General features: G+C 36.9%; 2 protein-coding genes across 2 annotated transcripts in view; one reads left to right on the forward strand and one right to left on the reverse strand.

The window, feature by feature from the left end:
- Positions 1-1,160: 1,160 nt before the first annotated feature.
- Positions 1,161-6,955, forward strand: tpt1 (tumor protein, translationally-controlled 1). The gene is made up of 6 exons (XM_005807666.3): positions 1,161-1,272; positions 1,837-1,910; positions 3,882-4,066; positions 5,375-5,480; positions 5,564-5,680; positions 6,527-6,955. The coding sequence occupies exons 1-6, from the start codon at positions 1,245-1,247 to the stop codon at positions 6,527-6,529; spliced, it is 513 nt and encodes a 170-aa protein (XP_005807723.1). The 5' UTR covers positions 1,161-1,244; the 3' UTR covers positions 6,530-6,955.
- Positions 6,956-8,073: 1,118 nt separating this feature from the next.
- LOC102218810 (general transcription factor IIF subunit 2-like) overlaps positions 8,074-14,908 on the reverse strand; it is a 51,728-nt gene continuing 44,893 nt past the window's right edge. The window contains exons 6-8 of the mRNA XM_005807684.2: positions 13,812-13,908; positions 10,637-10,780; positions 8,074-8,889 (exon numbers count right to left, since the gene is read on the reverse strand). Of these exons, the coding sequence (XP_005807741.1) occupies positions 8,758-8,889; positions 10,637-10,780; positions 13,812-13,908 (373 nt within the window). The 3' untranslated portion in view covers positions 8,074-8,757. The remainder of the gene's footprint in view (positions 8,890-10,636; positions 10,781-13,811; positions 13,909-14,908) is intronic.

A 14,908-nucleotide genomic window follows, 5' to 3' on the forward strand; every position in this document is an offset into this window, starting at 1 on the left:
TAGAAGATTTGACTGAATCAAGACACTGTTCACAAGTTCAGACTGGGGAACTAACTGGAAAATTGCTGGCTAAGCAGAAAAATAGACTGTATTTACTTCAATTTATACAAACCAATTTCCTCAATTACTGCAACATATAAAAGACAAGTAAAATTACATTGTGTGATTTAAGTATTGCAATCCTAAAATAACTTGAACAATTTTGTTTTTAAATGTGTTTTTTAAAATGCATTTAGTTATACATAAACTAAATAGTAAATCTTGACATTAAAAGTTAAATGCGAATAATCTATTTGGTCAAGACTTTTCCATGGTACAAAATATTCTTAAACTCATCTAAAATATTATTCTCAGCAACATTTCTTTTTTTTCTGCCTACAACAGCAGCAATATATTTACTACATACATTAAAGATTCATGGTCTCATTTTCCGTTTGCTTCAGCAGAAATGGCGTAGTGTCTGGGTTTGTTAAAATGTTAAACTTTTACCACCCGAAATCCTCACCACTTTCAAATAATTCACTATTTATTTTATTTTAGTTGTTGCATGGACTCAATTTAAATAGATTAACTTATAAAGAATTACTATATTTGTTTTCTTTATCCAAAAGTTTCTGCCACTTGTTTAAGATGAGTACAAATAACAAGTTGATGAGAATTAAGTGATGCTCACTTGAACTTTTTTTTTTTTTTAACCAGAATGTTCACCTTTTGTTTTGGAACTTGGAAATTTTACATTTCCAAACTTCGAAATTTCCCACTGTTTTGGGGTAAGGGCTTTAACTACACTTTTAGTTGCAATTTTAAAAATGTGTATGTACTTGTAAAAATACATAAAATGGCGTCAAAACCCGTTGGTTGTTTATATTGTCTTAGAGCAGTTCCCCTGGATGTTGTTAGTCTGAGAGAAAAAAAAAAGTCAGAATGCTTTTTTTAGTGGCCCTACTGCTTTTCCTTAAGTTAACCGTTCTGTGTTGGACCTTTGAATTTTTAAATGTAAGATTTGGACATTTAAAATCATATCGGTGCGGTTTTTTCGGTACTCGGGGAAACACCGTTGTCGTACCACTGTCGGCCACCACTGCCGGGTGGCGGTAGAGCGCGGAGCCGCGGTTGAGTCACGGTGACATCAGCAGGATGTAAATGCAGCGGCTCGCGGCCTGATCGCTCTTTTTCCTCTGCCGTGCTGTAGGAGCGGTTGGCCTGCTCTCTGTCTCTGAAGATTTTAACACCCAAGCCGCAAAATGATCATCTACAAGTGCATCATCAGCAGTAAGTGGCCGCCGTCGAAGATGTTTTGTACGTTGTTAGTCGCTGTTGCGGCCGTTAGGAGTTTAATTTAGTTTCCAGTGTGTGGTTTTGAGTTAGCTCAACTAGCCGGCTAACTCGTGTGTATCAATTGAGAAGTTAGCGGCAACGAGGAAGAAAAAAATCACTGGTGAATCATAGGATCACCCACCCTTTTTGGCTCGTAAGATTTATATTATAGCTTTAACTACACCTCTGTAAGCAATATTATAAAGTTACAAGTGTATAAAACGGTATCGGAAGCAGTTGGGTGGCTAAGTTTTAGCGGAGCGGCTGCTCTGGATGTTGTAATTGGGGTTAGTTTCAGTGAATGATGTGGCCTTTCTGCCGCAAGTCGCTGCTACTGCTGTTAGCCATCGGAAGATTTTATGACTTTTACATTGGGGGTGCGCTACAAAGTATGACTTAGGTCGCGTAATAAATTTATTTCACAAGCAGGGAGCGTCTTTCCCTTTTGTCGGACGGCGCGCCCAGCTGTTGGCTTTGTTTTAAGTTTCCTCTCTTTTTCCTCCCCGTTTCTTCCAACAGATGATGAGATGTTTTCAGATACCTTCAAAGTAAAAGAAACTGATAGCGGAATCTTCTATGAAGTTGAAGGAAAGGTGAGTTCAGAATGTAATCTAATTGACTACTTATAACAATTGAAACTGATTTTAACTCGCTATTAGCAGCAGATAACTGCTGCGGTTATGAAAAAAATCACTTTATTGGTGTGTTTTCCGTGTTTGGCCCACATTTATTGGGATTTTACTTTTCGCAGTAGTGTTTGGGGTGGGGTGAGACTTTCTGCTCCTCTGCAGTCTGAAACCAGTTCTACAGCTCTGACCCAATGCGCATTTAAAGTCTTTACTAGCAACGGGGCTGGTATGCGGCTTTAGGTGTATGACCATCTTGAATAAAAATACGAGCATTTTTACTTAGTTTTGAAGTTGTCCAGTTATATTTGAAGAAATTCTGCAAATTGAGATTGTCCTTCTATTCTTTAAATTGTTTAAAAATGCAAACACTCCTCACCTGTTAACTGTTGGGACATTTTTATTGATTCACTCTTTTTGCACTTTACACCAAACATAACGCAGACGCTAAAAACAGAGAAGAGCTCAGGTCGAAACTGAAGCTGTCAGTGATGCTTCGTTTATTTACATCCACATTGGCTGATGTTAGTCTCTTATATCTGTGTTGAAATGATGAGCAAAACAGATGTTTTTGTTTTTATCTTTTTTAGGTGCAGGTAGTGTGATCACTTTAACAAAGTAATCAAACTGTGAGGAAATGTAAAAATTATTTTAATCCGATAAAGATTTGAAATCCCTTTTTAAATAAGAAAATAAACATTGTATTGCCTAAAATGTAATGAAGTATCATTCCTTTTACCTTTTACAAATTTGATTATTTGTAGCAAAAGATGCATCTGCAGCTAGAAATACTTCATCAACAAGTGAAAAGCTCAATCTTTTCTGCTTTACTGAATAATAACACAGTGTAATTTATTTATTTTTTATTAACTAGTTATTAATTGGATACCTAAAGGGAGATAGTTTTTTCTCAGTTTAAACCGGGTGAAGTTAAAACTGACACTTGAGGAGTTTTGGGTGGAACATATTTACAGATGAGGGAGGTTTTCATCTTAAATGTCATATTTTCTGCAGTTTTGCATTAATTACTGCTGTTATTTTTAGCATACAGTCTGTTTCAGAGTCTGTATACTCCAGTTAACAATTACTCAATTAGTTGACGACTGTTTGAATAATCGATTAATCTGATTTTTGGCTTCAGCACAGCAGCATTAATATCTATCAATATGGGCCCAAATTTTCTTATTGGTGAATCTCTAATTGAGTGGCGGCTCTAGTGAACGGTGTAGGAGTCTGGAAACTAACGCAACGTGAGACAGTCTCTTGTTTCTCATCCTTTTTAATGCTTTTTAAAAACAACAAAAGAGAAGTTGCAGATGAATATTTATATATTTCATTCATTGTATCTGAGCTGTATGAGAATTGTTGATTACAGGAATATTACCAAAATATTCACAGAATAAAGACGTAATTTTACCATAAAAATGTCAAGTTTATTTAGTCATTAAAGTTTGATGTAAGCAGCTCAGTTCTTGGTTTGTTCTTCTAAATAGATTTAATAGTTTGCAGAATCATTTCAAAGTCCTGCTGATTTGATGCTAATGTGTTAAAAGATGAAATGATTCCCTGTCTGTATAAGCTGATACCAAAGTATAACTTCACAAGATGCTCAGCATTCCTATTTTACATTTTTTATTAGTTTTCATGTTGAAGTTCTCATAAAATTACTTAATTCTTAGAATTTTATGACTTAATTCTGGTAATAATCGCTTTATTCTCACATTATTTCCACTTTATTGTTATAATATTATGACTTTATTCTCATAATTAAGGATAAAAAATAAAATAAAAAAAATTGTAGCCTGGCTCTCAAAGTCGTAGAGTCAATCTGAATTCAAACAAGATCTGGAGATGGTGACAACCCAAACCCAAATTTCAGCCACCAAGAAGCGGCGTAATCTGTAAAAATGATGCAGCCGCCGTTTGTCTTCCTCCCAGACGGTGACCAGGACAGAAGGGTTTGACGACGCTTTGATTTCAGCCAACGCCTCTGCTGAGGAGGCGTGCGAAGGCAACGATTCGGCCACCGTCTCCGGCGTCGACATCGTCCTCAACCACAAGCTGCAGGAGACCGGCTTCGACAAGAAGCAGTACATGGCCTACATCAAGGAATACGTCAAGACGTGAGTTGTTTGTGAATCACTTGAAATGAGAATAAAATGTTGGTTTAGAGCAGGACTGTTGAACTCATTTCCACTCTGGGCTTCATCGGTGTTCTTAAAGGGCCGGTTGTGGAAGAATGTGTAAAATAAAACCCATTAAGAAGCTGTTAAAATATTAATAAACACCTGAGTATTCGATAAGTTCTTCCTCAAATTAAATGTTGTAGAACATCCAGGATTCCATGATTATTTCTGATTATTTTTTGTGATCAAAATAACTAATTTAGAAATATTTATAAGGAATTCTGCAATATTTGCACTTATCTATGAATGTGAGATTTTTGGTACCTGCCACATTGACTACAGACTAACTGGAAATCTAATAAGGCTGAGCTGAGGCAGCGGTGGAGTAAAAGTAAGAAATACTGCCACCTGCAGGTCAGAGTCTGTATCCCTCAAGTCCAATGTTTTAGACTATTTTTGCAAAGAAATTTGTAATAAACTCAGCAGGAAAAATTTTTGCCATCTGCAGATTTTGCATGAATCAAGGAATCACCAACAACTGGAGGAACTGATTGGTGAAATTTGGCATCTGAAGGTCGTATAAAAAGCTGTGGCGGGCCAGATTTGGCCCCCGGGCCTCAAGTTTGACACACGTGGTTTAGAGCAAAAAGTCCCAGACTTTTCTTTTCCTTGTTCCACAAAGAGCATCGATGTCAGTCTGGAGACCGCCTTTATAAAACCCTCAGAAAAGGCTCTGAACTTTACAATATTTTCTCAAGTATTTCATAATTATTAATTTACCATAAACGCTAACCTCATACCTTCTGCCTTTAGATGGCCATGAGTTCTGCAGTGGAATATTTTATTATCATATAATAAATTATGACTTTATTACCAACTAATACAACTTTTAAACAAAATCCCCCTTATGATTCTAAAAAACATTTGAAATATTTGAATCGCATCAGTTATGTTTTTTTGCCTCCACAGTGGGGCTGCTGGACGCTTCATTGGTTTTTGTTTTTGTTTTTTTTCCCCCTTGTTGCAGAAACGTTTCTATTTCTTGCTAGTTATGCGAGTTTTAGGAGCAAAGCAGCTTGATGAATTTGACTGGCAGCCAATCAGAAAATAAACATCAGAAATAACATTTAAATAAATTATTTTAACTTGCTTTTTATAAATTAAGACAGAAAAATAAAAATTATGATGAAAAATGTAATAAGATTTTTTTTTCTTTCTCATTTTGTATGTTTTTCCTCATCTTCTCTCCACCTTTGAGGCCTGAAAACTCTATTTGTAGGTTGTTGATGGTGTTTGTGTGTGCAGGGTGAAGGCCAAGCTGCAGGAGACCAACCCTGACAGAGTGGAGAGCTTCATGGCTGAGGTCCAGCCAGAAGTCAAGAGGATCCTCGGCAACATCAAGAACTATCAGGTAGCTCCAGGTTGACGAAACGACTTGTTTTGTCTCTTTGTTTGCAGAAACTTGGGTTTTCCTGATGCGCATTTTCTCTTCAGTTTTTCACAGGGGAGTCCATGAACCCGGAGGGCATGGTGGGCCTGCTGGACTACCGTGAGGACGGCGTCACGCCGTACATGCTTTTCTTCAAAGACGGCCTGCTGGTTGAGAAATGTGTACGTACTTCGTATGATGATGAAAACTCATTTAAAGGGGCAGCACCATGTAAAATGTTTGAGCTTTACATCATGTTATATGTTGCTTTGAGAAATCCTTTGATCTCCATGGCAACCATTCAGCTGTCCAAAGCTGCCTCGCTCGGCTCCTTCAGACTAGCCAGCAATAATTAGCAAACGCATACAAGCTACTTCTCAGTGCAGTGTTGGTGAAAACGTTGCACTAAAACGACGACATTTCTTGAGAGAGAAGTTTTTAAAGACAATTCAAGGAGTTAAATTACTTTTAAGTCTTATTTGACATAGAATTTGGCAAAGTACTTAAGTAAGAGTAGTACTACTTCAACATATTTCTACTCAAGTAAAAAGTAGCCAGAAATTACTCAAGAAAGAGCAAAAAGGTATTTGGTAAATAGTCTACTCAAGTGCTGATCAATTTATCAATCATTTTATATTTAAAAACTTTTTCAGACCAAAATACAAACTTTTTTAAGGACGAAAATGATAAGTAACAAAAGATAGGTAAAAAGACAAAAGAAGATTTTTTCCTAATCAATTTCTTTCAGTTAAAGAACTTATAAAACTTTAATAAAAACTGCAGGTCTGTGTCTGGTGAATTTTTGGTTAAAACTTGTTTACTTTTCATTCAGTGAGTAGAGACTCAATTTTACTCAAGTAAAAGTAGAGTAGAAAAAAAAACTCCTTGAAAGTTAATATAACGAGTTAGTATTGAACAACTGAAGTTATCATGGTGCCATTTTATAGCACAAGCGCATAGTGCCGCCCCTTTAACAATCGACTCCATAGCAACAGAAATAACTCTTAACTTTCTGTTTGTGTTCACAGTAACTACCTGGAACATCATCTGCTGTGTAATTGACTGCTGCTCCCCAAAAAGCCCCCAAACGCAGACTGCTGGAGCGTTACTCTACATCATGTCTGAACGGATCCTCGTCCTGTCCACACTGTGGCCCGCAGCACCACTAAAACTGTGGGGAATCTATTGCCATTTGGTCACCAAATACAGTTTTTAACTTTCTTTTTTGCAGTATTTTTTTGTTTTCCTTTTGGGCCAGCGCTCATGTTGAAAACGAAACGGCAGGACAGAAAGTGAAGCTCCGACTCTGGCTGCAAAGCAGTTTTTTTTCTGTTTTAGCATCAAGTTTGACATCCATGGCCTTCATCATGCTTGGGTTTCTGGTTGTGTTAAACGAGTCCATCTCCAATGCAAAGACTTCAGGTTCAATTTGAAAATAAAAAGTACCTCTACTTTAAGTTTATCTCATTTTCTGGGGGGGAAAACCTTTCTTTACTGCGTTTTCTACAAATCCTGCATGTTTGATTCTCATGACTCAAAAGATTCATATAAAATCCCATCTGGGAAGGAAAAAGGTAAACAAATGTAGTTTAAACTACAATGAGATGATTCAAGTGTTTTACAATAAACACATTTAATTTTCTCTAAATATTGCCTACCAAAAAAATTATTGCAGAAATGTTTGGTTCAGTGATTAAAATACAGCTGTAAAAAGTCACTCCATATTTTTAGTTTTAGCTACTTTTGCTACAAAAAGTAAAGCTGGCTATTTATATTTTAAAATAATTTTCTGTTTTACATGTTTACATAATCTCAGTGCTGATATAACAGGTTTATATTTGTACCCTGCTTTAATCCTGAGTCATCAGTACAATGATTTAATTATACAATTTAACCATTTTTTTGTTTTACCAATGAAACGATCAAGATGAAGCTGGAGCCAGAAAATCTGAAAAGCTTGAACTGCAGTTTCACAAAACAAATATATTTAGAGAAAGCGTTGCCTCTGAAACAACTAAACTACCAGGAAGCTGCGTTGACAAAGCCCCAGAGTTTTACATTTTTTACAAGCCAACAGAAAAAAACATTTAAAAAGATTTAACAAGCCTGTGTGAAAAACTTCATCCAAAGATCCTGCTGTACCGGGAAAAGTGAGGGATTTGTTAAAGCAAACAGGTGATTAGGGTGTTTTTTCACCAAGTGTTTCAGTTGCTGAGAGAACCAGGACCAGACTTCACATTTCACTTTTTTTTTTTGACCAGTGGCACAGGTGATTCAGACTGAGCAGCCCAAAGACCCCTTAGAAATATAGACAGAGGTCAAGGATTCCCCCAGTGGTTTATCAGCCTGGCGGGCCTCCAGGCTGCAGGCCATTTAATTTAAACAGGTATTTTTTACACCAGTGGCAGTAAAGATGGACTAAGCTAAAGGTTTATAGCTTAATCTATAAACTTATAAGGCGATGTTCACACTGCAGCCTGAAATGACCCAATTTCGATCTTTTTGTCAAATCATTTTATGTATTTATTCATTCGAAAAGAATCCGACCTGTGTTGTTCAGACTGTCATGAAACAATCAGGTCTGGTTACGGTGAAAAAAAAAAAAAAAAATTGGAGTTGGGCCACTTTGGGCTGCAGTGTGAACGCAGTAAGTAATCTCACCCTAATCAGGCTGATCCAAAGGTTTGTCGGGTTTGGTCTGCGGGTTTTTCTGCCTCGTGTAATTGAGTGTAAAAATCTTTTAAAGCTGTTTCCGGATAGATTGTATCCTGCGACACCCCGCAGCTTTTCAGCCATCTTTGATTTCCTCTAACGTGTTTCCAGTTTATCAGCCTGGCAGGGTGGCTGCATGGCGCCAACTAAATCCTCAGTTGTAGTAAGGGTCGAATCAGTTGTTTTTTATCCCAGAAGGACATTTTCACGTGTCAAACAGAGGTGTGGGTGATTACATGACTAATTGCAGCGCAGCTTTGTGGTAACAGCTGGAGCAGATAGCTGTTGTTAGCTCCAACTGCTTTGTCTGCTGTGAAAAACACCTGCTGAGCGAACAAGTTCAGGAGAGACAGACACTGTTTTCCAACAGCTTTAATCCAGAGAACAGAAAACATGGCAACATTACTGGAAAGCAAAATTGACTCAAGCCCACAACTTAAATTCATCATGCTGAATATTATACATGATTCTCCACCGATTGTAAACAAATAAATAAAATTTTACACCCATATGGCATTTTCTGTGAGGTGAGATGTCTCTGATGGAGTCAGGGGCTTTTCTGCTCCTCTTCCTCACTCGGCTGGTAGTGACGGTACTCTGGCTTCAGCTCCCAGGTGCATTTGTGCGCTCCCTTGCGATTGCATACACCGATTTCCCTCATGATTTCTTTAAGATATGTCTGCAATGCACAGGAGGAACTCCAATAAGATGCAGCATTAACAGAAATAAAGTTAGTTGAGATCAAAAATGTCAAAAACAAGAGAATCAGGAGAAAAACACAGAAGAAACAAAGTCATTAGCTGCTTTTCCATTACAAATGTTTGTCTCTAAATGTTCTTATGTTGAAAGAAAAGACACAAATTTGAAATGTTGGTATTTCTGTTAAATAATTAAAAAGTTTGCTCAAGCAATAAGTCATTAAACAATATCCTCCAGCTACTTCCTGTTATCTTTGTCTTCTGGGTTTTGATCATGTGATGCGAAGAAAGTGTTTCCATTGCAGTTTTATGAGATAAAACAGTTTAGATACAGACAGAAAACCATTCTGTGGCTCTTTTACAAGTGATCAGGAGGTCCGTGTTTTAATGGGTCGCATGGTTTCTGATTAGGTGCAAAGTCAATTTTTACTCCAGTAAAAATAAAGTAAAAATAAAATTTTGTAATTTCTGTCCAAGAAATTACTAAAGAGTGAAAAAGTATTTGGTAAACAAAGCCACTCAAGTACTGAGTAACCGATCAAAACATTAATTGTTTAATATTTAAAAAATACCAAAATATAAAGTTATGTGGAACTTGTGGTATTGTAAAAATCTAAATGAAAGTAATTCATGTAAATAATCATAAATCAGGCACACAAAAAAAAACATTTTTCCAAATCAATTTAGTTCAATAAACTGGAGAAACTTTACTAAAAATGCAGCTTCTTTGTCTAGTGATTTTTATTTTATTTTTTTCAGACATATTTTTTATTTACAGTAAGAAAATATGTTTGTGTATATGTTACATTTGTTTTTCATTCAGTGAAGTTTCTCACAGTGGACAAAGTGACCAGAAATTTTACTCAAGAGTACTGATAATTCATTATAAAATTACTGAAGTAAAAGCACAGCGTAGTAATGAGGCAATTTTTTTCCAAAAATTACAAAATATTATTATTATTACTATTATTGTTGTAATTTTGTTGTTGTTTTTTTTACATAATCTTTTAAAATTTTAAAGACTTTGTGCCTGGATTTCCGCCTTGCAGGGCAATAAAGGTTGTTTCTATTCTGTTCTGCTTAAATAAATGTAACCAGCCAACTCTGCCTACATGCATATCTGAGCCATTTTAGCATCAGTCATTTTTTTTACTTGACACAAATACACAAAACATTCTTAAAGACGTGGAATCGTCTGTGGGATGTTACACCCCACAGTGACCACAAGGTGTCTCTGTTGAGCTTCCAACCCATCAGCCGCTCCGCGAGCCGATCACCAGAGATCTGCTTCAAAACTTCTCATAATGGACATTTCGATTACTTTAGTTCAGTTAATTTGAGTGTTGGCCAAGTGCTTTGGGAGGGAAACGCTGGAGTGGAGTGTATCGGGGCGTTTGACTCCTACTCAACCGATGGTTATGCAATCAGAGGCAATCAGAGCTAGAGGAGGACCTGGAGGTCTCATCTGCACCTACACGTTGCTTTTTCTCTGAGAGCTGGAACGAATCCAGAGCGCGGTATCGATTCGCACTGTGTGTGTCTGTGTGCACACTGGAGCCTAAAATTTCCGCCACAACAGATTGTGTGAATAGCCACAGACGTCATGCTGTGGGCGGCTGGTTCGAATTTAACAATGCAAGGTGGAAAGTGGGCAGGTGTGTGTTTTTTGGTGCCTTCAGTGATCATGCTAAGTGTAGTGTGTGTGTGTGTGTGTGTGTGTGTGCTCACCACGGGCTGCTTGGTGATGTCCACCAGGTCCTTGAAGCTGTAGTACTGGTGCTTCTCAAAAGCAGAGAAGAGCAGGTCCAACACCTGCTGCCGATCCGCCCTCACCATCTTACCCTCAGACTTCTTCTTCTTCTCGTACTCCAACTTCAAAAAAAGTTTTTTTTAAAATTAACCATCCTTTACATTAACAGCGACTTCTTCACATGTAATCACCAAGGTTTTCTAAAACTCTAGAAATAACAAAAACTGAAATAGAACCGTGGAACCAACGTCACTGCGTATGACGTTTACGTCTCGCGCAGTCGCTCGGCGCCATCTTTAAAGGCCACAGACCGAAGCAAACTATTCCGGTGTTTTTATTTTTATTCGGTTTTTTTCCAAGTTGGACATTGGATATTCGCGCTCCGCGGAGTAAGCGGCGTTTAGCTCAAGGTTGATCCGTTTTATGAACGCTAATTTCGGCCAGCTGTTCTCTACGGCTCCCTCCTCAAGCGCTCGGAGGTTCACTTAGGGACCGTTATCAAATATCCGAACCAAACACTCCTGTCCAACAAATGTTAATAAATGCCTTGCCTTGTGACCAATGGATACAAAAACGTGGTAATTCATGCTATTACATGAGACACAGTATCCTCTATTAAAATTTTAAGTAATATTCAATATTTTAAATAATTTTAATAATAAATTATGTTTTCTTCAATAGCTTCCAAATCGTGTGCCCCATTAACTCAAAATCAGTGTGAAATTGTTCCACTAGACTGTATAAATGAGGCACACTCATTTTTCAGCAATTTCTTTTGTCAAAATTTAGTAATAACGTTTTTCATAAACTAAAATAAGCAGAAACAATAACTAATGGGAAAAGAAATTGCAACATTGTGCATTTTTAAAAGAAATAATAGATATAATATCCTTCGTTTTCAGGTTTATGAAATCTTTCGAACTGATGTAAAATTGATTTCTTTTCCCCCCAAACAAACAAGCCGTTTAGATCAGCTGTTGGCAAATTACAACGCTCTGCACTATTTCTGGCGGCGCTTAAGCTAGTCCGCAAAATGGCGACAGCAAAAGTTGGGACAAAACGCCAGTTTAGTCCAGTCACAATGCAAAACTTTGACCTTTATGGATTCCGCACCTAAAAATTAACCAAAGTTTGAATAAATTAAGATTACTACTGTAAAAACTAAACAATACTTAACTAATAAGTAGTAAAATCTGGCAAACACACTAAAAACTAAAACTAATTGAATTAGACAAAAACAAAAAAGTTCCAACGAAATAAAACTAAACTATAACGAAAAACGCAAAACTAACTCATGGACTGAATTATCTTTTATTTGGATCTTATGTGACGGACATTAAGTTGATTAAATTGCAGTAATCTGAAAAGTGTGGCATGTGTTAAACGTCGGCTTCAGACATAAATGTAGACGAAGGGACACGGCAGATAGTACTGCTATAAAAATGTGGAGAATTTTAATGTAGGTATAAAGCATCTCAAAACTAGTCTTGAAGAGAAAAATAATCAAAACCAATGAAGAGAAAATCCACATTATGTATGTTTTTGTCCATCCGTTTGGGTCTTTACTGCAACTAAAAGCAGCCAAAGAGCTTAAAAATAAAAACACCGGGCCGTTTTTTAACAATTGGTTAATATTTTTTGGTCTCTTGACAATTAATCATTTCAAAAGCCTCCCAAATGTAAAGTCACAGTGGGTACTGCGCAGTTACCTAGCAACCTTAGACAAGTCCAGTCCCGTTACCTAGCAACCCAAGCAGAATTCCAGGACATTTGGTCAGCTGGTTCTACTGTTCTATGGGCTGTATAATGGCTACTGGAGCCTAGAAGCTGAATGCTGCTTCTCCATGTTTGGTTCTGATTCTGTGTATGCTGAGTAGACCAGAACCAGAACATCTCTGCGTCCAATCTGACAGAATTTATGGTATTTTGCAATGAAAAAACAATCAAGACTTTCAGCTGTAATCACAAAAGAATAAAATATTGACTCCGAAAATAAACGCCACACTTTTCAGATTACTATTGATAAGTTTTTACCAAAAACAAAGTACTGTTTTAATTCCCTTTAAACTCTAAATTACATTGAAATTTGTGGTTGTGATGGAATAACATTTGAAAAAACAGATAATTTCTATATTTGCAGCAGGGCTGACCAATCAAATCTTCATCTGTTTTGCTCTCATCTGTGAATAAGCAGGTAAATATTCGCTTTTTTAACCAAGAGACGGATTAAAGTCGACTAAAGAGCATCGCTAAAAGCCACAGTCAGTGACAGCGCTGAGAGCACTTTGCCTTAAAGGTCGCGGTGCTCCGTTTGTGCTGCCTAATGAATCACAGCACAACAAGAACATTTCAGTTAAATTTACAAAAAAGGGTGAAGCTTCAAATGCTCCTACTGCCATTTTTATGATCACAACAAGAGATGAGATCTAAACAGAAATAATAACAATAGAATCTATAACACATTTATTGACTGAATAATATTCAGTCAATAAGTATTGACTGAATATTTACAAGAAAAAGAGGTGAAGGAAGAATCTGTTTCTTTCATATATATATGTATATATATGAAAGAAACAAAGTAAAAATTGAAAAAAATAAATATATGAATAAAATAGAAATATACAAGAAACAGGTGTAAAAATATAATATAAAAACAAGGAGAAAAATGAAAATAAAAAAATTAGAAAAAAACATTTATAAAATTAAAAGAAACAATTACAAAAATTTGAAATATATATATAAACATATAAGAAGCATGAGTGAAAAAATGAGAAAAAAATATGTAAATGAAAAACGAGAGAAAAAAGAAGTGGATATTTAAGAAAAGATTTTTATCTCTGAAAAAAAAACAATATTTCAGAGAAATAGGAGTAAAACATTTATAAAAAAAAGAAAACGATATTAACAAGAAAAAATGTAAATAAAATCAGGAGATAAAAAAATATTAGAAAAATGATACATATATATATACTGTATATATACAGTATATATATATGTTTTGCCAAACTAAAGTTTTTACTGCCCCCCCATGAGCATTTTCTGCCACTGTTTAATGCATAACCTTGATGCATCACTGATGCTGGTGAGTGTATGTAAACTCTGTTTCTGACCCAAACTGGTGCCACTCCTTCACGCCTGCAGCGTCCTCCTTACATTGAAGTCGTGGTTGGCCACAGGCTTGAAGACGGTGGCGACGGCTCGGTCCAGCTGCTGCACCAAACGCCGCGGCTTGACGGACTCGACCTGCAGCCTGTCAGACACACAGCAGACGAAGCAAAGCGAGGCGGTTTGAGTCTCTGTGGGAAAACTGACAGATGTGCCTGGTGGCAGGCAGGGCAGCAGCTGTCAGCGTCTTCAGGTTCAACTCCTCAAATCTACCCTGGCAGCTTCTTTCCTTACAGATCTGCTGCTTTCTGTCTCGTAACATTCATACCCACAGCGTGTTTTATGTAATCACAGTGAACATGTGGGGACATTTCCACTGGAATAATTGCAGATGGGACAGACGTGCCGTTATCTTTGCCTGCAACAGAGCTAATTGTGAGGAGTATCAAAGATTTGACGTTTCTGGAGCTCCAACTGCCAACATTTCCATCCCTGAAGTCTTTCCCTTTAAATTGCTCCTCGCCGCTCTGAGAGCTGACACACTGATACAAACCGTTTGTTCGCCTCGGGTCGCAGTGTAGCGCTGCATCTGCCACAGAGATGCTGTTGCTATAGCGATGCCATCCACTAAATGTGGCTGGAAAAACATATTCCAGTGAAGAGGACACAAAGACCAGTACAAAAAAACCCAGGGAGAGTGGAGTGTTGTTCTGTACACCAATCAACAGCAGCTGTAATTCACATAAAATCAGTTCAAATCTCTTGATTTTTAGCCGCTAAGTGATGAAAGAAGCAACTTTGGTTACACAACAGATCAATCTCCTCTCTCTGTGTGTTTACAGGACATTTATGTAAGCTGCAAAAGTTAAATAAACTGGACATTGTTTTATTGCCATTCATGCAGTTTTTATCTGGAACAAACTTCCAGAAAACTGCAGAATAGCCGAAACACCGACTTAATTTGTGCCATTTAAGATTTCACTTTGATGTTTAAATGACATTATAAATGACATTATTATTAATTTAAACCAAGTCGTAGTTACAGATTTTGATGTCATAATTATGAGTTTTAGTGTCAAATATGAGAATATAAGTAAATTTTGGCTGTTAAAGTCAATTACGAGTTTTGATATCAAATTTAACAA

The sequence above is a fragment of the Xiphophorus maculatus genome, chromosome 7 (assembly GCF_002775205.1).
Source record: "Xiphophorus maculatus strain JP 163 A chromosome 7, X_maculatus-5.0-male, whole genome shotgun sequence".
Lineage (NCBI taxonomy): Eukaryota > Metazoa > Chordata > Actinopteri > Cyprinodontiformes > Poeciliidae > Xiphophorus > Xiphophorus maculatus.

Excerpts from the sequence above, each read along its gene's own strand:
- tpt1 (XM_005807666.3), top strand. The coding sequence starts at position 1,245 with ATGATCATCTACAAGTGCATCATCAGCA. Across the intron at positions 4,067-5,374 it reads ATCAAGGAATACGTCAAGAC|GGTGAAGGCCAAGCTGCAGG; the intron begins GTGAGTTGTTTG and ends TTGTGTGTGCAG. Across the intron at positions 5,481-5,563 it reads GCAACATCAAGAACTATCAG|TTTTTCACAGGGGAGTCCAT; the intron begins GTAGCTCCAGGT and ends TTTTCTCTTCAG.